This window comes from Mycteria americana, chromosome 9 (genome assembly GCF_035582795.1).
Source record: "Mycteria americana isolate JAX WOST 10 ecotype Jacksonville Zoo and Gardens chromosome 9, USCA_MyAme_1.0, whole genome shotgun sequence".
Classification (NCBI taxonomy): Eukaryota; Metazoa; Chordata; class Aves; order Ciconiiformes; family Ciconiidae; genus Mycteria; species Mycteria americana.
Window position 1 is genome coordinate 2,163,335 of NC_134373.1, and position 23,973 is coordinate 2,187,307.

Here is a 23,973-nt window from a genome sequence, read left to right on the forward strand (position 1 = left end):
CCGGGAGAGCTTCCCACAGAAGATAGCTACCATCAACATCATCAGGGTACTGGCCAAACATAGCCAGGTATGGCTCATAGATGACGGATCGAAATATCCACTCCCAGCGGTGCTCGTTCTTCCTCAGGATGCCTTGTCTGGCCACACCAAAGGCCACCATCCACACAGCAAAGAGGAAGAGGAAGAAGAAGACATCTATCATCTGAAAAAGGACAACAAGCAAACGCATCAGTGTTCCACTGCATGCCTGTTGCAAGCCACAGATGCCTTTTTTTCTCCCTGATTTGATATTTGGGTGGAGAACAAATGTTATAAGAGCCTACACAGCACCATTTTAATGCACGTTTTCAGATCACTGCTTCATAAATTTACAATCACCAACACACACACACAAAAATAATTGATCATTCCCACTCAGGGAACTTCAAAAATGTTTACACAACCAGAAAACCAAGGCATGTTTCAGAATATAGGATATCCCCCTGGATCAGACACGGTCCACCCACAAAAGCCAGATCCACATATAAAGACTATTTATGCAACAACTGTAGCTGCAGACCCTGCAGCCAAGTGTCAGGTGACAGCAGCCACCACTTCTGAAAATGCCACTCTGGATGGCTTCAAACCAGCATTTATAGTCCAGACACTCTGGCTAACGGTTTCATGAATGTCTGGCTCTAAACAGTACACAGATAACTGAAGGCTGGCAGTACCCCAGCTGAACTTTCCCATTTATTGCAGATCCACCTCCATTGAGATCTGCCCTTCCACTAGCCCCAAGCATCTTTATTATTAGACTCACTCAAAAACTCATCTGTTTTGAAGAAGGCTAAACAAGAGAAAGATGTACAGGAAACAATCCTGTGTCGTTGCTTCCATATAATAAGGCACTCTAGGACCAGATAATCTCTAGACTTTGCTCCACTTTGCAGCAGTGGTAAAGGCAAAACAACGGCTTTCTGTGTAAGCTGCAGACCACACTATTGCTCCTATTGTCCCCACACAGCTGGTTTTTAAATTCCATATATGCCAATCCTTTGCTATGGCACAAGACAACCCAACCACTGCAGAAATGCAGAAAGAGAGGGAAAACCTCTCCTAAGGACATCCAGCAATACTCACTTCACATGCCCTTTGAGTGCCATTCCCCAAACGCTCCCCATGTTGAGTGCACTTCAAATCTCTTTTCTTTGGAGTATATGTGCATGTGTGCAGAGGTATCACTGGAAGGAAGATTCAAGCAGACATACTCCAGCTCTCCAATGCTCCTCATTCCCATACCTACAGCAAGCCATATCTGTATTATATGGAATCCCACTCTCTTCCTATTACCTTTCCCAGTCTGCTAGCAAACATCCCTTCCAGCTACAAAGGACAGAATCAGCCAGGCCACTCCATGAGAGACTCCTCACCACCTGCTTCTCCAGTTACTTGTGTGATGGATGCAGTAGAAGACAGAAATCCTCCTCCTATACCATTTATCATCATTGTCTTGTTTGGGGAATGCTCATGTGAGCAACAAGAGTGATGGACTATACCACTGAAACATTTAGGACATGTAAGACAAAAGCTACCAGGAAACAAATTTCCTCTTCTGTTCTTCAGCCTGATCTTTATTCTCTCCCTGTGCAGAGGGAGAGAAAGAGGTCCTGCTCTTAATTAGTTCCTATTTAAATCTTAATTAATCCTGTTTAGCAGATTTAAGAGAAGGAGAGAACTTGCTGCCATCATCAGAACAGTGGTGATTTTCACTCTTGAGGAAAAACAAGGCGTCACATCATTTATTTAGACTCTCTTGAATAGCTGCCAGAATCTTACCATCCTCTGCAGCATAATAATTTTGGGTCCTAGATTCCTGCTAACTGTGAAAATATGGATCAGCCTCAGAGTAAAAACTATGTAGTCCAAACAGAAAATGACTCTCCCAGAATACCAAGAGCTTTCATCAGATGAATGAAGCCTGATGGAGACAGTAAAAGAAAATTAAGATAAGCGCTGGGTAAAGCATGCAGAAGTCAGGTGAAAATACACTGAAACACTGAAATGGAGAGTGGAAAGTGAGTAACTGGAAAACCGAGCACAGCTAAACAGGGCCCCATGCCCTCTCCCACCCACTCCCACCTGATGGCAGGTGGTAGAACTGGTTAATGCACACCTTGTTTACAGCCTTCCTATCTTAGCTACATCTTCCCCTCTAAAACTATTAACAGCAAGGAAATCTTGTACCTTTTTCCTATTCCCACAGCCCTCCAAAACCATCAGTGCAATGACCGCTCTGCTGCACTGAGGCAACAAGAACTAAGCTACAGCTGACTGAACAATTACACTGTAAAATGTGTTTCCATCATTTCTTTGTCATGGTTGTTAACTCACCCATTCCTGTAGAACAGCTTCTGTGAGCTAATGACATTCTGTTAGACTACTGTAGGTACAATTACAGTCCCCTTAAATACAACACACTAAAGCTCAAAGACTCCAGATTACCATACTAAATAGTCAATAATAGGAGCCAGGGAAAATCCCAAAGAACTTCTGACTCTCTGAGATATTAGCCATCTTACCCTGCAGCTTTGTCTGATATGCTCTATATAGCCAGCCTTGAAGGCATTGTCATGAAACCTAAGCCCATTTCAAATATCATCTTCTAAACATGCTCATCCAACCTAAGCATTAAGCAGGGCTGTCCTGCTGGCCCAAAAAGATCTGCATTTTCCTAAAGCCACCTTTGATTTCAGGGATAGACTCAACTTCCATTAAACGAAAAAAAGAAAATATTGCATGCAGATATTCCCCAAATCACTTTATTTTATTTCTTTATTTGCTTTTAAAGATTGAGTGTCAAGACTTGGCAGTATCAGGACCTTCATAAAGAACATGGAGTTTCACGAACATGTCGTTTCCCAAACTCTCATTACATGTTGTAGTCAAAACCCAGAAAGGAAGAAAAGCCCTAACATGGCCACAAGAAAAGATACTACTCACCTGAACACAATCCCTGCTATGAAGTAGAAGATTGCCAGTGTATCCATAACATTCCACAGATCTGAGAAATACTTACTGCCATTCATGTACCACTGGAAAGGAAAAACAGCAGAAAGTAACCACCACACATGCTTTTGATTGAAGATGCAAATTTAATTTATTCTTTTAATTACCTGGCTCTTTATTTCTGAATTACAAGTCTAGTGAGAATCTCTGCCCATTCCCAGACTGACTGGTACTGCACCCTGGATCCAGAGTTTGCGCAAGAACCAGCTTCTGGATACAAGTCAGAGGTGACTCATTAGGACAAGTAACTTAACCCGGAGAAACCTCCACCAGGCCTGAAGAAATAGACCAAGTCCCTGATCATAATTCTTTTTAATTTTCTTTGAAATAACCGAAGCTTAGTAGCGTACTGATCAGTGAATCTCTCTGTAACTGGCATATTGAAGGAAGGCAGTTCTGCTCTCAGTACTTTTAGGGGAAACTGAGGGGAGTTTTCTTCTAAAAGCAGAAGCAGCTATGAGTAGAGAGCCCCACTTTGCCATTCTAGTGGCACAATTGTTGCATTTTCTTCACATGATGGACAGGTCTGGCAGCTACCAAGGTGTCAGGCTCAAGGTATTATGAGACATTATTTCAGCATCTTGGGACCCACACACACCTTTCTTGAGGTTCCAAAGGCTGAGCACTGAGTGGAGACAACATGTCTTGACACCCATGACATTGGGTTGTTTCTGTCTAGTAACTCCCTAAATCAAACATAAGTTGTCTTGCTATACATGACAGTGAATTGTTGTTTTATGTGAACAACCAGATATATCGGGTTCAAATGTCTTTCATAAAGCAATAAGCATATCACTGCACTACAGCTGTATTAATGCAGCAGGTCTAAGCCTGATGCCTCTTCTATTAAGGGCACAATTGTGGATGGAGGAAAGGAAACAGGTTTTGGTCTAAAGCAGAAAGGGAGAAAACAGAGGCAGATGCATGCAAACAGGTGAGAACAACCGAGAGAGCAGTGCAGTTTAGTCCTTCAAATATCAAGTAGTTCCCACGGCTAAGAGTTAATGTGCACGGTTCTGTCCAGATTCCTTCTCTGAGAAAAGGGGGTTTTCCTGCACACCCCACAAGTCTACCCACTCACCTGGCTGGAGGCTACATCCATGTGGCTAAGCAGATAGCAGGAAAAAGGCATCTCCGATTTCACTATTGCCATGACAGCTCTAAATGGGATATCAGAAAGTAGCTCCAGCTAGTTAAAAATCTCTAGGACCATCTGAAGTGAAAACAGGCCTGAGCCAGTGGTTCATGGTTCAGATACAGTTCAGTTCTCCTCAACAGTGAAACAATCTGCTTTAGATTTGGAACAATTTCTAGTAGCTGTCATTTCCACAGACACACCACTCTAATCAGAGGGCTGATTTCTCCCCAAAACTAGTTATCTGACAGCAGCAGCTACAGTGGGACCCCAGGCAACGTTACTCTTACTTTTCCTTTGATGTGAAAACAAAATCTGAGACATCCCTCTTTTTTTTTAATATTAAGGACACAGATACTATTTTGACTGCAGAGTTAGACCAATGCACACCCAGTCTATCTCGGAGGAAGCCAGGGAGAAAGTTTCCTGAGAAGCTTAGAGGACTGGGACACTGCTCTGCATTCTGCTCCTTAGCGAAATAGGTTTGCAGCCAGGACGCTGGCTTAAGATAATTTTAAATCTTCAATAAAGTCTCTGTTTTAGCTGCCTCCACTCCCACAATCAAACTGGCACAGCCTGGCCACCAGCTATTAATGGGATTACTGGGATCTGACACTGTTCTACCTGCTCGGGGTAGTGAGAAATAGTGACATTGGTAGGAAAAAAGGTTTCTATCCCTAAGGCTTTCCCCAGGACTTTTGCTGGGTACACAGGAAGTGCAACGACAGGTCCAGAGACACCAGAACCTAAATCAGCAGAAACAAACACTCCATTAGTGTTTTCATTGCAACAGCCTTTTACCTTTCCCCCATTTTCCTTAGCAAGTAAAGTTGCCTTAAAGAGGGTACCACCTTGACTATTAGAAAGGAAAAAGACCACACAGCAAGTTAAGCACAGTAACATCAACGCTCAGCCATGTCATTTGAGCTCATGTAAGAAATGTTGTTGCAGGGTGGTCTGATCCAGCAGATCACCCACACTCACTCATGTGGAGACTAATGCCTTACAGGACAATCAGAAAGCAGCACTGCACTGAAACCACACACCCATTTCTCTTCCAATTTCCCCAGCATCTTCCCACTATTCTGACACTGACTGGTAGAGACCAGCTTGCCTGAAAACCAACGTATTTCATATGTCCCCTTACATATGAAGTGAGAAGAATATCAACTATGTGGCTGGCTATAAAGGCACTCCCACACGCTGTTCCCACACCACACTAGCACAAGCAGTGCAGGCTGTCCAAAGCTGGTCCTTGGGACTAGGTGAAACTAGCAAAAACTGTATCTGTGATTAAAAGATAACCAGAAATACATAATGGTATGTTGCTTATTGGTCAAAAAAGAAAAAAAAGGGGTGGGACGTGGAGAAGAGAGGCAGGAGTAATTTGATCTAGAGGTATGCATCCAGATAAATGTGTTAAATCTAACCTCCTATTCTCAACTTATTGGGGTATAAGTAGGAATTGAACACAGGGGAAAGCAAAATTTTAAAATATCCATTGTGCCTTGATTTGCCTGAACATATCTACCAAGATGTGGTTCTCCTGTAACTTAAAAGCAGCCTGCACTGCCTTATGCTACTAAGAGGGGAAAAACCACAAGGCTTTTAACCTAGCACTAAACATTTTTGGTTTGCAAGCGCTGCCTACTTGTCTCACTTCATCACAAAGCAGAATGAAGACCAGCACGTAAAGGATCATCTCCAGGACGGTAGGTTCCTTCTGGAAATCCATAAGCAATACATAGGCAAAGAGCAACAGGAAAGCGATGTAGAAGATGACATTCCAGGAGAAGACCACGAAGGGGGAGGTGAAGAAAGACACATAATACAAGAAGAGTTTCTTACTCTTCTCCACAGGCTTCTTCCTGAGGAATTAAGAGAGGGAAAAGGTCTCAAAGCATAGCTTTTATGCCTGGAAACATTTGTGCTATTTGTCAAAGTGAAAATTAGAAAGGTGCAAAGTCTAATACAGGACATTACTTTAAAGGTAATGCCCTTCTGCATCCACTGACTTCAGGAACACAGGTAAATTGGCACATCTTAACTCCAGATCAGAGTGAGGACAGGATCTGTCAAAAGCTCATTCAGCTGTTAAATATCTTTATTTGAGAGTGATTGAACACTGGAACAGGTTCCTAGAGTGGCCGTGGAGCCTCCATCCTTGGAGATACTCAAAACCCAACTGGACGGTCCTGGGCAATCTGCTCTAGCTGACCCTGCTTCGAGAGCAGGGGGTTGGACTGGATGATCTCCAGAGGTCCCTTCCAGCCTGAATTGCCCCATGATTCTACAATTAATTGACTTGCTGTACTTATGCTAATGAGAAGCCAGTTGATTACCTGAATGAGATGAAACCACAGCCTATTAAAGGGAAAAAGAACAGACACAGTATAATCTTCCAATTCTTAGTATCTCTTGAAATCTCTCCATACCACTGCTTGGAAAGGAAATTCTGCAGGGAAGAAGAACACATCCTCATTTGTTCTAGCAGCAACAAAATAACCTAGGAATTTTGGCAACATATTGGCTATTGGAATAGCAGCAACAAAAAAACCTATTAGAGAACATTTTATTTAGAAAAAAAACTTTGAGATTTCAATCAAAATAACTGGGATTCCTGTTTCAACAACACAGAAAACTTAACCACAGCACACAGCACAGCAACAGTGTGCCAGTTCCTTAGTCCAGCCACCCTCCACTCTACATGACAAGGAGTTCAAAGTGAGGCTGAGCAGGACTTGACCTGATTTATAAGGCACTTTACGCTGGGCAGTACATCCACACTGCATACACGGGAGTTGTGCCAAGGGAGAAGTCACTTCAGGCAGTCTTCATCACCTAGCTCATTATGATTTACAGCTCTAAATCAACTCTTCCCCTCCTGACTTAGCATTTGTGGGCAAATCAGCTACCTCTTATTTCAAGAAGAGGAGCCACACACCCTGTCCCCCACCAGCCACAGTCAGTGCTCTCTGGGATGCATTTCACAGCACTGCAGACGCTGGTTCTGTGAGCATGCTGCAGGACATGGCTAGCTGCCGCCATGCAAAGCTCAGTGCTCACAGGGCTGGGAAACCTTGCCTGGAGGCTCTCACTTCCACAAGGACAGTGTCTGAGCATTGGCCTTTCACAGACTGTTCACGAGGATGTAGCATTTTCACAGCAAGAATATTCGCCTTTTTTTAAGCTAGCCAGATCACAAGAGTTACAGTAATCTGTGCACCTTCTTTTCACTGACATCATTACCTGCACCCCTGGCTGCGCAATGAACTGCTGGTCTTTAGCTTCCACTGCCAGTTCCAGACAATTGCTCCCTCCCCAGGCTTCACAGGAATAGGTCAGCAGCTGCTCAGCTAGATCTTCATCATTGCTGTAGCACTCGGTGAACAGCTCTGCAGGAAAGAGGCAGCCCCACACTGAGCTCCAACTTCAGACTCAATTTTCCACCAACTTGGATGCAATTGTCTTCAGTGACTTCCAAAGTATAACATTTATAATATTAAAGCATGCAGATACAAGAACTCTTTCCACATTTTCAGCACGGTAAAACAACGTGTGCATTACTTTACAACCCCACTTGCATGTATTAAGCTTTCACACAGAATTCATGTCTGGATGGAAAACTGTAATACTAAATCAGCTCACACAGAGATAGCATTGAGTTCTGCACTAAAAAACTCAGTAAAAAATATTAACATCTCCTACTCAAATGACTCAGTATATCTGCTTGTTTCATCTCCTTTTCATTCATTTAACACTGATATAACGAGTTATAGTCCGTCTCGGGAGTCCCATATTAACAGTAGGGTTGAACAACAAGGGCAGAATCTGATGCTTTTTCACCGGGAAATACATTGCAAACATAGTTGTTTTAGAAGAGTCACGAGCATCTTATTCTGCCCATAGATTTTTGCCACTAGCAATGCACAGAGGGAAAATTTATTTCTCTTTCCAGCTCTAGACGTTTCCTACTCGAGGGCAGTTCTGTTGGTGTATCTGTGACAGAGCACAACTGCCCTGAAGAATGATCCAGCCTCTTAGAAAACACACCAGCCTTCACTAGATTCACTTCTCTCCAACAGTGCATTTTCCCAGGCATTTCACAAACAGCTGTGTCACCACGACTGTCAGGATGCACCAATACAGAGATACTTTCAACTGGTATTGCCACATACATTGCAATACGCAGACAGATCTTGACAGACAGACTCCAATGGGACCTGTTCACTTCTCAACGTCTTGCTAAATAATCAGGCCTGAAGGATGCAGATACCTTTAAGAAAGTCTATTTAAGCAGTTTTCACCTTGTGAAATAGGAGATACTTTCTGGTAACGAGCAAGGTATTTTCATCGTGGCCTTATGCTGCTCTTTAGTGGACAGTGAAATCGCTTTGTAGTCATTCTGACATACACACAAATAAAAATAAAGCTAGAAGTTCAACAGGTCAGTCTAGTCTCCATAAGCCCCAGAAAAGGAACAAACACCGTCTGCTTTTAGGAGCAATAAAACAATATCCATCTGTGGAGATCTTCAAGATTTGGCTAAATGAAGCCATGACTGAACTGATTTAGTCCTGGTGGTAACACCACCTTAACGAGAAGATTGGACTAGAGGTCTCCAGAAGCCCCTTCCAGCAACATTTCTATTGTTTCCCTATTCAACCTGCAGGGTTATTGCACTTTAACTGTCACCTGATCTGATTTATGCTGATGACAGCAGATCGCTGGGCAGCAATGCAGTTACAGATCCACTGTCTTCTGCATCAGGCAAGAGAACAAGGCTATAACCTGCAATAAAGCCCCAGAGGCAACTGTAATGCATTTCCTTCCGAGTTTAGGAACCAAGGTCCTGCTCCACAGGGTGCACCACGGGTAAGCTTGAATTTGTAAGTTGTGGGTGCTACAAATTAATCCCTGCCCTGGTATCTGCCAGCTGTGCTGGCTTTCATTTGCATGTTTCTCTGAATAATTTGCAAGATAACTAGACACTGAGGAAACATCAGCATTATTGCTCAGGAAATGGAAGTCCTAAAAAAAAGAAACAGAACATCCCTCTACTCTCCTGTCACCCATTACCCTCATTAAATAAGAAATTATTGGTCACTTCAGCCCATGAGATGCAGGGCTCAATTCTGAATTATTGGCAGTCCTTGCAATAGGAGAAACTGAAAGCCATACAAAGGAAGAAGAATAACTGAGCTAGATCTGCATTCTCAATGAGCAACAGTACTGCTTGTCATCTTAGGATAAGGAATGTATATGATTTTGCAGTTCAGAATTTAGGAATTCAATCCACTTTTAACCTGCAATTTATTCTCACGCCCCAAAAGTACTCCTGCAAATTTGATGGGCAGCTTTTCTCAACCTGAATATTACCAGCACTCATGCAGAAAGCTTCTCTTATTCTATATTCTCCTTCCTATTTCTGGGCACCTTTCTTCTTCAGCCTCACCATTAGAGCTAGGTAGCTTTTCTTCCCAATGAAAGGAATTCTCTACCCCAAAAAACCCCCACAACACCCACTTTTGGAGGCAAGCTGTTCAGACAGGACACACAGTTTCTACTGGGAACAGATGGCGTGGAAGAGATTTCCAAGCAGTAAAAACACATTTTGACATTAAAGGGAAGCATTTAATGTTGGATATCTAGTTTTCTAAATAAAGTTTTCTTTCTACTTCCTTTTGAGATGTCATTTCTCTCCTCTAAAATTCAGGCTTGATTTCTGGGCAGCATTTCAGGCAAATTGAATGAATTATCTTGCCTTGCATTTTGCTGAACAAAACCAGCAGGGTTATCAGTTTTGCTTTGCACAAAATAAAAACATCACTATGCAATCATTGGTACGCACCAGACCTGGAGATCATTAAAACAAGTAATGTTCCAAGAACGGAAAAAATTTCCTGATCTCTGATCCCTCCTATTAAATTTCTAAAGGACTTAAAGAAGGCACTTACCTACTGCTCTTGTCTCATACTCATTAGCGAGTTCCTCAGACTCACCAGCAGCATTTATATCATTCTTCACCTTTGCCATGCTTTTCAGGAGCTTACTGGCCCCAAGGGCTGCCAAAGTGCAACCTCTGGTCTATGGAGATAGAGTTAAGTCATGCAAAGCCCTCTGCGAAGGGAATGTGATATATTCTTTAAAAATTATCCCCCTTTTTTTGCAGCTGCTCAGTTCCCAGTCAAGACTGACAAATGAAGATCCAGTTCCACAAAACAAACGGTAACCTTCAGCGTACTGGTTTGACAACAACTTTGTGACCAGTCTGAAAAGGTCTTATGTTTAATAGTTATATATCAGCTTTGCATCTCTGGCTGAAGATTCACAAAAGAAGGTCTGCTTTCTCACGAGCTACGCTACCATTTGCACTGTCCACCAGTCTGGAACAGTTGGGTGTACCCAGAACTGCCCAGACTACGTTAGTCCGTTCCATTCAAAACATCTATACGTGCAGGGAAGAAGCACTCTGTTTTGGACACACAGACCAATGTGCATCCGCACATACAGGGAAGAAGCACTCTGTTTTAGACACGAAGACCAACATGAACAGGAGCATCCATTAGCTTTGCTTGCATTAGCCTCACATTTACAGCCTACGAATTACGTATTTGATACAATCATCACTAAACGTACTGTCTAATCAAAACTAGAAATGGATTTCAATCAAATACCTGGGATCAGAACACATCTGTATTGCGGAATGGGTGGGAACTCAGCATCCAAGTTTGAACACAGATGAGAACATACAACTATAGGTAAATGCTAGCTTGGACTGCTGACTCACATATGACATTAGGAAAGGAAAGTATGAAATCCACACCCAATCACAAAATGGGTAATATTAAACCTACTTAACAGAGTCATCTAGCAATTATCTCTCATGACTTTGTGTTTGAAGATGGATCCAGAGCCTTTGAAGGCCTACAAACCAAAGACAAGGAACACCACGGTACTGTTTGCAAAGAAGAATAAAGGAGAATTCAACTTACTTGCTCCCAAATGACTTTAGACAACTCTTTCTTGTTCTGAAGAACTGACCAAATAAACAGAGCTTGCAATGGGTGCCTTGTGATAGGACAATCATCCTGAAAAAAAGAGCAACAACTCCTCAGACCAAAGCTCACCAAACTGTTTTTAACTGGAACGAATCCTAGCCTGCCACTCTGCTGTTTTCATATTTTCTTCCTTTTACAGCCAGCCCACCAATCCTCTCTCACAGCTATCTGGCAGTTGTCACACACTAATGTAAGTTAGGTTATATTTTATATTTATATTAAGGCCTTATATTTTCCTGTTTGATGTGGAAGAATCAGCCTCCCTGTTTTTCCTAAAGTTGGCATTAAAGGACATTTAGGTCAAAGTTACTTTCTGCTTTAACCCATGCAGTTCAGATAGCCTCAATCACAGCTTGACTTTGTGTTTAGAGAACACAGATTAACATCCTTGAAAAGGAATACTAACTTTATACCAATATGCCTTTTGTGTTTAAGCAAGACCCTGAACTTCACAAAAACTTAAACAGAGAGGAGTTTCTATACCGCCATCTTCTTTGCATTAGAGCAATTAGCACCTGGGGATGGTAAAGCCATCACAAAATGACTCCTGAGCAACAAAACTTTTAAGAACCACAAGGTTTGGTGGAAACTCTCAAAGCTAACCAGCATTTTCAAAGCAAGCTTCCCCCAAATGTCACGTGTATTGTATTGCATCTCTGATGTCAACAACTGGTTTCAAAAGTTTCCTATCTGATGCCCGAGCTCCAGTTTTGAAACTCAGATCTGGATCTGATGTTTGGACCTACTGTGCTCTGGTAACTAACAAGACTGGTTCTACCTGACAAAGTCCAGAAGGTGCTTGACACCCTTGCAACAACCAAGGTTTAAGACACAAGAGCCTGTACCAAAAATAAGAGTCCGAATTCCTCATGCCCAGCTGGCACCTCTGTACCAGACTCTGAATTTATATTGGTATAAATTACAAGCTTAACTAGAGCATTGATTGATCTGATAGAAAATATTTTAACTCAACACCCAAACTCACCCATTTTTCTCATAGTTAAATGACCCTTACATGCATTTGTAAAATGGGGCAGTATGTTAAATGTAAAACAAGGCTGAGACTGTTAAAGCAAATCCTGCTATACCAGAAACAAAACATAATTTTTGTTTTTTCCTTTCCAGGGACGCACAGTGGAATCAAACTGCTCATCACTTACTGAAAGATGTATCTCCATCTCATCCTTGCTATTTTTGTCATCTCTTTTGAGACCTCTTCGGAAGTCTTCAACCATCTTCCACGCAAATGTGAGCAGTGCATCGTTATAGGAGTTCTTTGCGATCTGCAGGTTCTTGAACACCAGGCTGCTGAAGTTGTTCGTGTACAGCTCTCTAAGGACCTCTGTGGTAAGGAACTTCCTCAGATTCAAGCCATTTTCCAGGAAGAGACGAACAAATTTGGGCCTGTCTTTCACTAGGGCTGTGAACATGACATCCTGCAGGTCAGCAGACTAGGAAGAAATGGAAAAGCAAGTATTAGGGAGCACGTGAGACACGTAAAGCTTACCTAAGGGCCTGACGTGGCTAACAGCCACATTTTCCTTCATGCTGCCACATTTTCATCAGAATCAGGTTTTTCTGTATGCAATTGCCTTTGTTGGACGGCCTAGAGTATTTCTGGCATGGGCAGATAACCTTTGCAATCAGTGATGTCAGTGCAAGGAGGAACAGACACTCTTACTTATCAACACAAAGGCTGGGGTGCTGAGATAGTGGCTGTCTCAGCCACTTACGATGTCTCTGTTCCCACTGCTCCCCTGTCCCATGTCATTGAACTCAGACAGAAGTGGTCTGTACCTCCCAGTTTCGGTCATTGGTGAAGATCTCATCACTGGCCAGGTCCAACTGGTTCCACTCCAGCAGCAGCTTCAGCTGCCCATTCCAGTTATCTCTGTCATGTTCATTGGTGCTGAAAGCTGCAGAGGAGGAACAATCCTCTAGGTAAAAGACCAGAGACAGAAGAGCTTCTTGGCATACTTATTTGTCTCTGCTTTTCACACTCTACCTGACAAGGCTCCTATCTAGTGTCTTTCCCCAGACTTCATGCACATCTTCCTGATTGGGTTTTAGAGGATGCTGGATGCTGAGAAACATATTTATGGTCCAACAGAGAGTGCAAACAAGCTGCTAGGAGCACCTCATCAACCAAAATGAGCACAACATTTCCTTCAGGCTCCTCAGTGTCCTGCATCCTCTACACAAAAGAAATTCTGCAGGGTTCCCAATGGGGCCCTACACAAGAAGCATCACGAGAAGCTGTAACATTCATAGGCTTTCTCCATGTGCAGACAGGAAAATGAGGTCAGCCCAGCAACCTTCACTGAGTACCAGTTCTGCTCTGCTGGAGTAGTACAGAGCCCAGGTCTGAATTACTCACAGTAGCTAGTTACTGGGATTTGAAAGAGTTAGGAAGCAGCCCTGCACATTGATCGTTAATTAACTGGATACGTCTCTCCCTGCTGAATGCCGGTCAAACCTCTTCAATCCACATATATACCAAAAGATACTTGATTTTTACATCGCAGGATGCTGAGTAATCCACTTCTGCAGTATAACCAGAAAAAATCCTTTGCTTGGCTTGCTGACTCCCTGTTGTGTCGCACACTTGTGTGCTACTCTCAGAGATGCTATCCCAGCATCCCCAACGCTCTGCTAAATGCCTTCCTGATTATCTGGACTGGGTTTCGATCTCACCCACACTAACAGAGCCCATAATGCTGCTGTAGCCTGTCCACACTGCTTTGGATGAAGACAAGCTCCACACTGTGGCAGGAGCTTAACTCTGGAGAGATGGCACTGCTCTAAGGAAGACTGTTCTAGAAAATAAATAGCCATCTTTTTCCATCTATTTAAAAAAACAAACAAACAAAAACAAAACTGAAAAACAATTACTTGCCTTTGTACAGAGCGAAAGAAATGGCATTGCTCACAATTTCATCTCCAGCTTCTTCTATTTTGATAACTGTCAGCAAATGAGGGTTCTCAAGGACTTCTTTGATCTACAAAAAGGAGAAGTCCCATTTCAAAGCAATCTAGGCTGTTTAGTAGATGATCTCCTAGTGCATCTTTAAAAGAAATTTCCCATCACATTGTAGCAAAGCCGCTTCTCATCAGTCCTATTCCCAAGTACAGTTAAAATTTAATCAAGTCCACATAGAAGTAGATAATGAGATTTATTTTAAAGTCACCAAAGTACAAGATTAATTAACCTCTGAACATACAGCAAATAACTGTGATTCCCCTTTGCAGAACATCATAACCAAAAAGATATAATCTCAGTAATTAGAAACTGCTTATAAAGAAAAAACAGTTTGTGACAGCGCAAGTTTCGACAAATGTCTAGCAGTTTATTAGAGAACAGTTTCTACCTCCTTGTGCTTTGTCAGAAACAGAGATCATTTCTCACATAACCACGCCTTATAAAGTTACTTGCATTCTAGCACATAGAAAACAAATAATCTTAGCCATTCTTGACTGCAGGAGGAGGCACACTCCAAGGCAGCTCAGCAGAAGCTGTGAGGAGCGTGGCCAGGTGACCAAACAGGGAAAACTCCCTTCAGCAGCTCCACACTCCCCAGTGCAGAGCTCCTTCTGGAAATCAGAGGCTCACGGTCTGCTCAGAGGGCAGTTCTTCCTCTTCAGGTTTGGACGCCACAGCCCCCAGGCTCAAAGTGCGAGTTTAGACTCAGTTTCTGCAGGACTGTCCCTGCAAAAGGCCATGCCCTATTCCTGCCCTTTTTCCTGTAAGCTTCTTATTACAGAAGCAGAAAATTGTTGAGGTTGGAAGATAGCTCTGGAGATCTAGTCCAAGCCTGCTGCTCAAAACAGACTCAAGTGGAGCAGGTTGCCCAGTGGAACTTGCAGGTTGTCCCATAGACTCACTAGGCCAAGCTCTGACCAAGAGATTTGACTCAGGCCTTGCCAGAAACAATAGCTGCTTAAACTTCAATACCACAAGCTTTGCTTGGTTTATATCAAAGAAAATACACACAAAAGTTTGAGCATCTGAATTCCTCTCCAGGGCCTGCAAACAACCTGGAATGGTACATTCATTAAAAAACCAACCAAACAAACAAAAACAAAACAAAAAAGTTAAAGGGAGGGCAGAAAGCTGAGAGAAGGGGCCTTAAGAACACAGGAAGCAATATAACATTTTCCATCCCCCATTATGAACTTTGACTGAGGTTTGAATACGCAATCACTCCCCACTCCCTGCTCCCCACTGTGAGCGTGGGTAGGAGATAATTAACCAAGAGAGAAAAACAGAATCAGACCCCAGGATAAAGCATTGGGCAGTTAATTGAGAAAGTCAATTAGCTCAAGTTAATGGATTGTTCACTGAGCTAAGTGTTGTTGGAAGTAAGACTTCTGAAAAATAACAGAACATTAAGGTTTTTCTGGAGATCCATTTTCTTCTGTTACTATTAAGGAAAGCAGAAGTATATCTAAACCCAGGTCCATCTGAAGGTCAGGTAACCAGAGAGTTAGAACAGTTTCCTGAGACTGGCCCATATAGCCCAAGATAGCAGATGCTCTCCTTAGTTCTCCAGTTTCCCCAGTCTCTGGAAAACAGTCTTGTAATAAACAGTTACATATGGGATCACAATGGTGACTACATCCTGAAGGCTCCACCTCTGGTCAAAGAGGCAAAGAAAAGCAAAAGAAGAATTTGCTGGTGTATGTACAGTCCTGTACCTTCAACGGCATCCCATGTACACAGTACTAGTAAGTCACCGCTTTATTTAGCAACAGTGTCCCCCAATGGAGACGGTGTAGGGATGCTGCTGTGACAAAATATTGACCAAGTAAGCTGCTAGTCCTAAAGGCCCCGCTCCTAGTCCGTAAGGGAAATCTGTACTGCCTAACTCCTTAAGGGATGCAGGAAGACAGACAAAAACTTTTGGAACAAATGAAAGAATCCTGAAGTAGATTTGCTAAAATTTGAAAGTCCATGGGGTAGCAGTGGTAACCCTTTGTTCCTGAGGAATCCAGCAGGATTTAGCAGTGCGAGGCCCAATATCCAATTTCTCCACCTTCACATAGCATGCAAGGGAATTGCGACACCAACAGCACATCAGCCAAGAGACACATCCAGCAGGAATTGCAAGCATCCAGGGAGCAGACCATTACAAAACATCTGGCCTTAGCTCTCCTGTGCCCAGACCTAAACCCAGATATATACTGCCTTTCCAAAATAATGCGATTCCCTGCCCCTTTTGTTCCAATCCCTATAAAATAGAAGAGTTTGGAATTTTTCTTTTTTAAATCCTGTTAAACACACACCTCGGGGATATGTCATGGCAAGGAGCCCCGCCCATCATATAGGTATCACCAGATAGCCACATCCCTGATTTGGAAGTCACTGGCTGCTCCTGACCTCTTGTTTCCTCTACCCTTCTCCCACTTTCAGCCTCGCTAGCTCCCTGCAGTAGCACACACTTACCCATTTGATCCAGCTTTCAGTCTCCTCTTCCGAGAGCCTTGAAATGGTGCGAGGCAGATACCTGAGCAAGCTCTCCTTCACACATGAAGAAGCAAGAGTGCCTTCTGCCTCCATCAAGCTAGCGATAACATCAGCAATCCGGCCAGAGCCTTCCACCACAACGCAGGGAATCTTACTCTTGATGGCCACATTGATAGACTAGGAAGCCAAAGAGGGAGAGGTGATCACTTGAAGCATCACTGTGTTGTTAGAGCCTACTAGTCAGTAAGAAGGCTTAGAGATTGTAGGTTTGACTTAGGCAAGAAAAACAGAAACCCATGGTCCAGAGCAGTATTTTTATTACTACCCACTGATCCCTTACCAGTGACAAATCTTTAAAACAGCATTCATCTAATGACAGAGGGCTGTGAAGAGCCCCACAGAAACTGAGGGACAGAAATCACCATCTGCCAAATTTTAGAGCTGATCAGCAGATCAGGAAAATTGCCAAGTGGAAATGGCATTCAGGACACATTACAACACTGCCTAGCTAGTCACTGCTGTTTTATGGCACAGCATTGCTCAAGTAACACCACGGCTGAGTACAAGGGCTCTGGCTTTATTTCCTGGAGATGAAAGCAGCAGTCTTTTACAGAGAGATCACTTCTGCAGCACCATGAGAACATCAAACTCCAATGTTACTGAATGTCTCCAAGTACTACTTATGTGATTTCTCACACAGCAATGTTGTACATGGCTTATCAGCAAGGAAAAAAAAAAAAAGGTGTTGAAATAATGATGGAAGGACCATCAGCCCTCCTGTTGCAAAGACCACAACAGGAGACATTTATTTCATTTGGATCACTACCACTGAGAACACAGTCAGCAGAATATAAGCTGTCTGCCAGCAAATTGCACAAAAGGACTCAATGCAAGTAATCATCAACTACTGGAAAGACAGAACTTCTATTAGCTATCTGAAGGGACAGTTTCATGAGAACAAAAAATCAACCTGGAGTCATCAAAACTGTGAGCACGTTACTGCTGTCCATTGGATAGCAGGTCCATGACAAAAGCAAAATGTTTTTTCTTGCTGGAAACAGCCTAGGAGGTTCCTGGAGCATGTGGAAGATAACTTCCTGGCACAGCTGGTACGCGACCAACAAGGGAAGGTGCCCCACTGGGCCTGTTGTTTGTGAACAGAGAAGGACTTGTGGGTGATGTGACGGCTGGATGCTGTCTTGGGCACAGTGATCACAAAATGACAGAGTTTTCAATTCCCAGAGAAGGAGGGGGTTCAGCAGAACTGCTACCTTGGACTTCCGGAGGGCAGACTTTGGCCTGTTTAGAAGCTTGGTTGACAGAGTCCCTTGGGAGGCAGTCCTGAAGGGCAAAGGAGTCCAGGAAGGCTGGGCATTCTTCAAGAAAGAAATCTTAAAGGCGCAGGAGGAGGAGCAGGCTGTCCCCATGTGCCAAAAGACAAGCCAGCGGGGAAGAAGACCAGCCTGGCCGAACAGAGAGCTTTGGCTGGAACTCAGGGAAAAAAAGAGAGTTTGTGAACTTTGGAAGAAGGGGCAGGCAACTCAGGAGGACTACAAGGATGTCGTGAGGTTATGCAGGGAGAAAATTAGAAGGGCCAAAGCCCAACTAGAACTTAACCTGGCTACTGCCATAAAAGACAATAAAAAAATGTTTCTATAAATACATTAGCAACAAAAGGAGGGCTAAGGAGAATCTCCATCCTTTAGTGGATGTGGGGGGGAAAAATAGTGACAAAGGATGAGGAACAGTATGAGGTACTTAATGCTGCCTTTGCCTCAGTCTTTAATAGCCAGACCAGTTGTTCTCCGGGTACCCAGCCCCTGAGATGGAAGACAGGGACGGGGAGCAGAATGAAGCCCCCATAATCCAAGGGGAAATGGTGAGCGACCTGCTACACCCCTTAGACACACACAAGTCTATGGGGCCGGATGGGACCCACCCAGGGGTACTGAGGGAGCTGGCGGAGGTGCTCACCAAGCCACTTTCCATCATCTATCAGCAGTCCTGGCTGACCGGGGAGGTCCCAGTTGACTGGAGGTTAGCAAATGTGTCCATCTACAAGAAGGGCTGGAAGGAGAATCCAGGGAACTACAGGCCTGTCAGCCTGACCTCTGTGCCAGGGAAGGTTATGGAGCAGATCATCTTGAGTGCCATCACGCAGCACGTACAGGACAGCCAGGTGATCAGGCCCCATCAGCACGGGTTTATGAAAGACAGGTCCTGCTTGACCAACCTGATCTCCTTCTACGACAAGGTGACCCGCCTAGTGGATGAGGGGAAGGCTGTGGGTGTTGTCTGCCTAGACTTCAGTAAAGCCTTTGACAGAGTTTCCCACAGCATTCTCCTGGAGAAACTGGCTGCTCATGGCTTGGACAGGCGCACACTTCGCTGGGTAAAGAACTGGCTGGACAGCCGGGCCCAAAGAGTGGTGGTGAATGGAGTTAAATCCAGTTGGCGGCCGGTCACAAGCGGTGTTCCCCAGGGCTCTGTGCTGGGGCCGGTCCTGTTTAATATCTTTATCAATGATCTGGACGAAGGGATCAAGTGCACCCTCAGTAAGTTTGCAGATGACACCAAGTTGGGCAGGAGTGTTGATCTGCTGGAGGGTAGGCAGGCTCTGCAGAAGGACCTGGACAGGCTGGATCGATGGGCTGGGGCCAATTGTATGAGGTTCAACAAGGCCACGTGCTGGGTCCTGCACTTGGGTCACAACAACCCCATGCAATGCTACAGGCTTGGGGAAGAGTGGCTGGAAAGCTGCCTGGCAGAGAAGGACCTGGGAGTGTTGGTTGACAGCTGGCTGAATATGAGCCAGCAGTGTGCCCAGGTGGCCAAGAAGGCCAACAGCATCCTGGCTTGTATCAGAAATTGTGTGGCCAGCAGGACTAGGGAAGGGATCGTCCCCCTGTGCTCAGCACTGGTGAGGCCACACCGCAAATGCTGTGTCCAGTGTTGGGCCCCTCACTCCAAGAGAGACATTGAGGTGCTGGAGCGTGTCCAGAGAAGGGCAACGGAGCTGGGGAAGGGTCTGGAGCACAAGGCTGATGGGGAGCGGCCGAGGGACCTGGGGTTGTTCAGCCTGGAGAAAAGGAGGCTGAGGGAAGACCTCATCGCTCTCTACAACTACCTGAAAGGAGGGTGTAGAGAGGTGGGGTCGGTCTCTTCTCCCAGGTAACAAGCCATAGGACAAGAGAAAATGGCCTCCAGTCACACCAGCGGAGGTTTAGATTGGATATTAGGAAAAATTTTTTCACCGAAAGGGTTGTCAAGCGTTGCAACTGGCTGCCCAGGGAAGTGGCTGAGTCACCATCCCTGGAGGTATTCAAAAGCCGTGTAGATGTGGTGCTTAGGGACATGGTTTAGTGGTGGACTTGGCAGTGCTAGGTGAAGGGTTGGACTTGATGATCTTAAAGGTCTTTTCCAACCTAAACAATTCTATGATTCTTACCAACTAGATCAAAGTGGTTTTCTTAAGAAGGGTCCAGCTGAAGTGCATATTTTACATCACAGGGAGTTTAAAACAGAAGCTTGAAACAGTTTTGCTTCTCCTCTGTTAAAGCGGATTCCTGTCATCATGCACAAGTCACAGAAGCTGAGAAAGAGTCCTTCCTGGCCAACACCACTAAGATCAAGGCATGGCAAGGACAGACATCCACAGCATGGAACCTGCTGTGCCATTTTGGGCTGATCAGAAACTCTATTTACCCCTTGAGAAGATGGCTTCACCTACAAATGAGCGAGAGGGCAGACATGAATGTCTCTGTGTACTAGTAACATCAATAAAAAGCCAAGAGACTGGCATGAACCCTTAATTGAACTATCATCCAGTCGCTTTTCAGGGGAACCTCTTGCCAGGAATTATGCATTTGATTTAACAAGGTTTTTATTCATTCTGATTAGATGGCTAGTAAGTCTGTGTTATGTATCGTTTCTTAACAGTGGGTTTGAGGTCTACATCATATACCTGTAATCACAAGGCTGCCCAAGTAACTACACTGCATAGCGTATAGAAACAGTTCCTTCAGTGATGGTCAAATCCTCTCTTAAACATTGGTAATTTGGAACTAAAAGGAGAGATGGGCATATTCAACATGTCACTTCCAGCAAAGCTTTGCTCTAAAACCTGAACGGATGCTTTAGTTTCATCTTAGGACCTCTGATGAACACATTGAGCTCTGTATCTGTATTAACCTACAATCTACCTGTGGGCAAAGCTAAAATTAATCATGTGAATGGAACCAAAACACCCATGAAACATACAGGGAGGCTGGGATAATGATCTGAAATTTCACAGAGTGGTTCAGACTAATTGATTAATGTTAGCGATGAAGTGGTAACAGAGACTGCGCTTTCAGTTCACATCGCTTGTGATCCTGACAGGCAAACCAGTTTGATTAGTCTCAATATTAACAGCATACCTCTGGTCAGAACAGGTAGTACCAAGATCACCTCTTCAAAAGAGATAATTATAAATATTACCCTGCTTCAATTTTACTGACTCAAACACTGACATACTCCCTTCATTATATCCTACCCTCTTGCAAGACCCAGCCCCTTTCCCAGCTCCTTCTCAAGGTCCTTCAGCCCAGACTACATCAGCTCTTCTTCTTGCTCTTGGTCAGAGCCATCTCGTCCTCACTGTTACTGTTCCCTTCCTACACAGCCTGATTGCACATCCTCTCACTTTGAACTCCCTGGTGCCAGGTCCCTTTGCTCCCTCAGTCCCACCCTCCTTGCTCAGGCCACTCATTGTCACTCTTGCAAGGTGAAGGGGGAAGTAACAATTCTGTTATTTAACACTGAGACAGATCTAGAAGTCACCTCTTTTTCCCCTTCCCCAAGTATTACTTAGACATCCTGTTTCAAGAAATTTCTTTCTGCCTCCTCTGCTCTCCGTTCTGTTCATCCTCTTCTTACCTGTCATCTATTTGAAGATGATGCCTGCTCCCTCCCCTTCTAGGGGTCAGAGTCAGCAGAACCCTCCTGCCTTGCTCAGCTGTCTAGATTTAAATTAGGTGCAGCCCACAGTTCTCAGGGGCAGCCATCGCAAGCCAATTCAAGCAAGTGCTGAGCTGGAGTATCTCCAGCACAAACTGATCTGTATATTACAAGAAAGCACTGATCTCCACTGAGCATGGGCAAGCCAAGTATTCCCAAACCAAAGTTTAGGCAAATTTGTATAAAAAGGATCAAGAGCTACATGGTTGACAAAGGCTTTTCTGATTGCTGCTCAAATAAACACAAGAAATAAACATTTTCATGCTGGATTTGTTATGGAAGAACTGAGACAACTGAACTGTCCCAGCCAAAAGTTTTCCAGGATGTCAGCCTGAGGTAGAAATTTTACACAGAAAATTTTAACTGAAACAAACTTCATAGGCTTAAATGCAATTGCAAGCAAGGTCTTTCCACAGCAAGTGCTAGGCAAGCTTCAGTAAATAATCACTGTCTACTTTATCATGTTGCTTGTGAAGTAATCTGTCTTAAATATTAGAGCAATGTCCCTACTGTTGCTCCTGGAAATAAGTAAAAGAAATAAACTTACTTTCAAAGTCTCTTTCCCTCCACCTTGGGCAAAACACACAATTGGAATCTTCCCACCATAATTAGATTCTGTGAGACATGCCAAAAGAAAAAGGGAAAAAGATTCAACCCATTAATGCAGTTTGAACAACTTATTTTTCCTGAGTACAATGAAGAATTTCCAAGCAGTTCATGCAGACACTCCGATATTAGTTTACTGTTGATTTTGCCAAATCTATTAACAGCTCTTCCTGTTTTAAATGCAAACTCCGTTTTGGCTAACATTCTGCATAGCTGGCTTCAGACACCATTCTCCAACAGATGCTTTTTTCCTCCTAACAATCATAATTTTTACTAGCTCTGAAGTCCCCAAAACACATGATTTTATTGTGTTTACCTACTGCTTTGACCATTTTGAGCCTAGGTGCAAGGTTCTTATCACAAGTTGAAGATTCAGAACCTCTGACTTCACAATTTCTACTGTAAAGAAAAGCTAAGAATCCCATAACTCTAGGAGCTAGTGTTTAAGAGACGTAAGAGACATACCAACTTTCATAATGATAATGGGTGCTTCGTCATGACTAACAGCAAGCATGCTTCAGCTGAGGTACACAGTAAAAAACAAAACAAAACAAAACAAACTTTAACTAAGAATTTCCTGACAAGGCTTTTGATTTCTTTCCATTTTGGCAAAGAAGGGGCTGAAAAGGAAATTATTTAGGAGCAGGTTGCAGATGGATCAATCACCCTCAGAAATTAGTATTTTGGAAAAAGCCTAATTTCAGCTCCTGTGTAGCTGTGCTTCAGCTACCTGGAATTCAGTGCCAGGTGGGAAATATGTAGATGGGTCACTTTCCAACAGATAGCTCAGCAGGAAGGGAGGGAAGGGCTGTATGGCTGAAATGGATCATTTGCTGTGTCCCACAAAGGACTATTGTCACACACAGAAAGGAAGATCAGGGGAGGGGTATTGCTTTGAAGAAGCCTGGTTGTTCCTGACAGTGCTCAAGATGCAACGCAATTAACACATCCCTTCCAGCTCAGCATCCAAGGGATGCTACTACTACTCTTTTGTTCCCAGAACATCACCGCGCATCAGCCCCAAAGCACGCAAGGACTAAGGAGAAGGAGGTCTGCAACCTGACGCCCACACATACCTGGGATAACCAGCTCTGAAATGTACTTTTCTAACTGAGTTCGTACTTTTGCCTCTATCGTCGGGTGCCCATGGGTGCCATTATCAACCAGTAAGAGATGGGTGTGATTATTATCCAGGCAATACAGGGGGTCTCTCTTGAGATCATCCATTATGTAGTGGGCCAAGTAGTACCCCTAGAAGCACAAGCACAGCGTTTAACAGAGATCCAAGCACAGAGCATGCGCAAGCCTTCAAGGACAAGCCAGTGACCGCTGAACCCCTAGCCACCAACTACTCCCCGTTAGGTAGGAGTCTGGATTTCCTGACCCCAGACACTGCTCACTGGCAGTCCCAACAGCAGCAGAAAACAGTGAGAGAAACCTCATACAACAGCACAGCGTACATATGGCAGAGAGAGTTTTTCTTTACAAGAGCAGCCTGATTGGTGATGATCCTCTCGTAACTTCACCTCAGCCAATGGAACAGTGGAAGTTATTTGCAACAGTTTAGTCCTTTCAGAGATCCTGTTAAGTAATGCATGCTTCCTTTAGCCACTAGAAACATGAAATCTGTGGCAAATTTACTTTCAACACCTCACGGAATC

General features: G+C 43.9%; 1 protein-coding gene across 12 annotated transcripts in view; it reads right to left on the minus strand.

Annotated features, from left to right (window-relative positions):
- Nucleotides 1-23,973, minus strand: part of TRPM8 (transient receptor potential cation channel subfamily M member 8) — a 118,405-nt gene that overhangs the window by 14,541 nt on the left and 79,891 nt on the right. For 8 of the 12 annotated variants that reach the window (XM_075511901.1, XM_075511899.1, XM_075511900.1 and 5 more), the window contains 14 exons: nt 23,389-23,563; nt 22,254-22,321; nt 16,688-16,885; nt 14,141-14,243; nt 13,042-13,160; nt 12,405-12,695; nt 11,179-11,274; nt 10,141-10,270; nt 7,433-7,578; nt 6,526-6,638; nt 5,835-6,051; nt 2,983-3,074; nt 1,819-1,960; nt 31-202 (listed from right to left, as the gene is read on the minus strand). In XM_075511901.1, coding sequence (XP_075368016.1) covers nt 31-202; nt 1,819-1,960; nt 2,983-3,074; nt 5,835-6,051; nt 6,526-6,638; nt 7,433-7,578; nt 10,141-10,270; nt 11,179-11,274; nt 12,405-12,695; nt 13,042-13,160; nt 14,141-14,243; nt 16,688-16,885; nt 22,254-22,321; nt 23,389-23,563 — 2,062 coding nt within the window. Of the gene's footprint in view, nt 1-30; nt 203-1,818; nt 1,961-2,982; nt 3,075-5,834; nt 6,052-6,525; nt 6,639-7,432; nt 7,579-10,140; nt 10,271-11,178; nt 11,275-12,404; nt 12,696-13,041; nt 13,161-14,140; nt 14,244-14,567; nt 15,280-16,687; nt 16,886-17,048; nt 17,153-22,253; nt 22,322-23,388; nt 23,564-23,973 lie in introns of those variants that run through there. The other 4 variants (XM_075511896.1, XM_075511903.1, XM_075511902.1 and 1 more) reach the window with 4 other exon arrangements.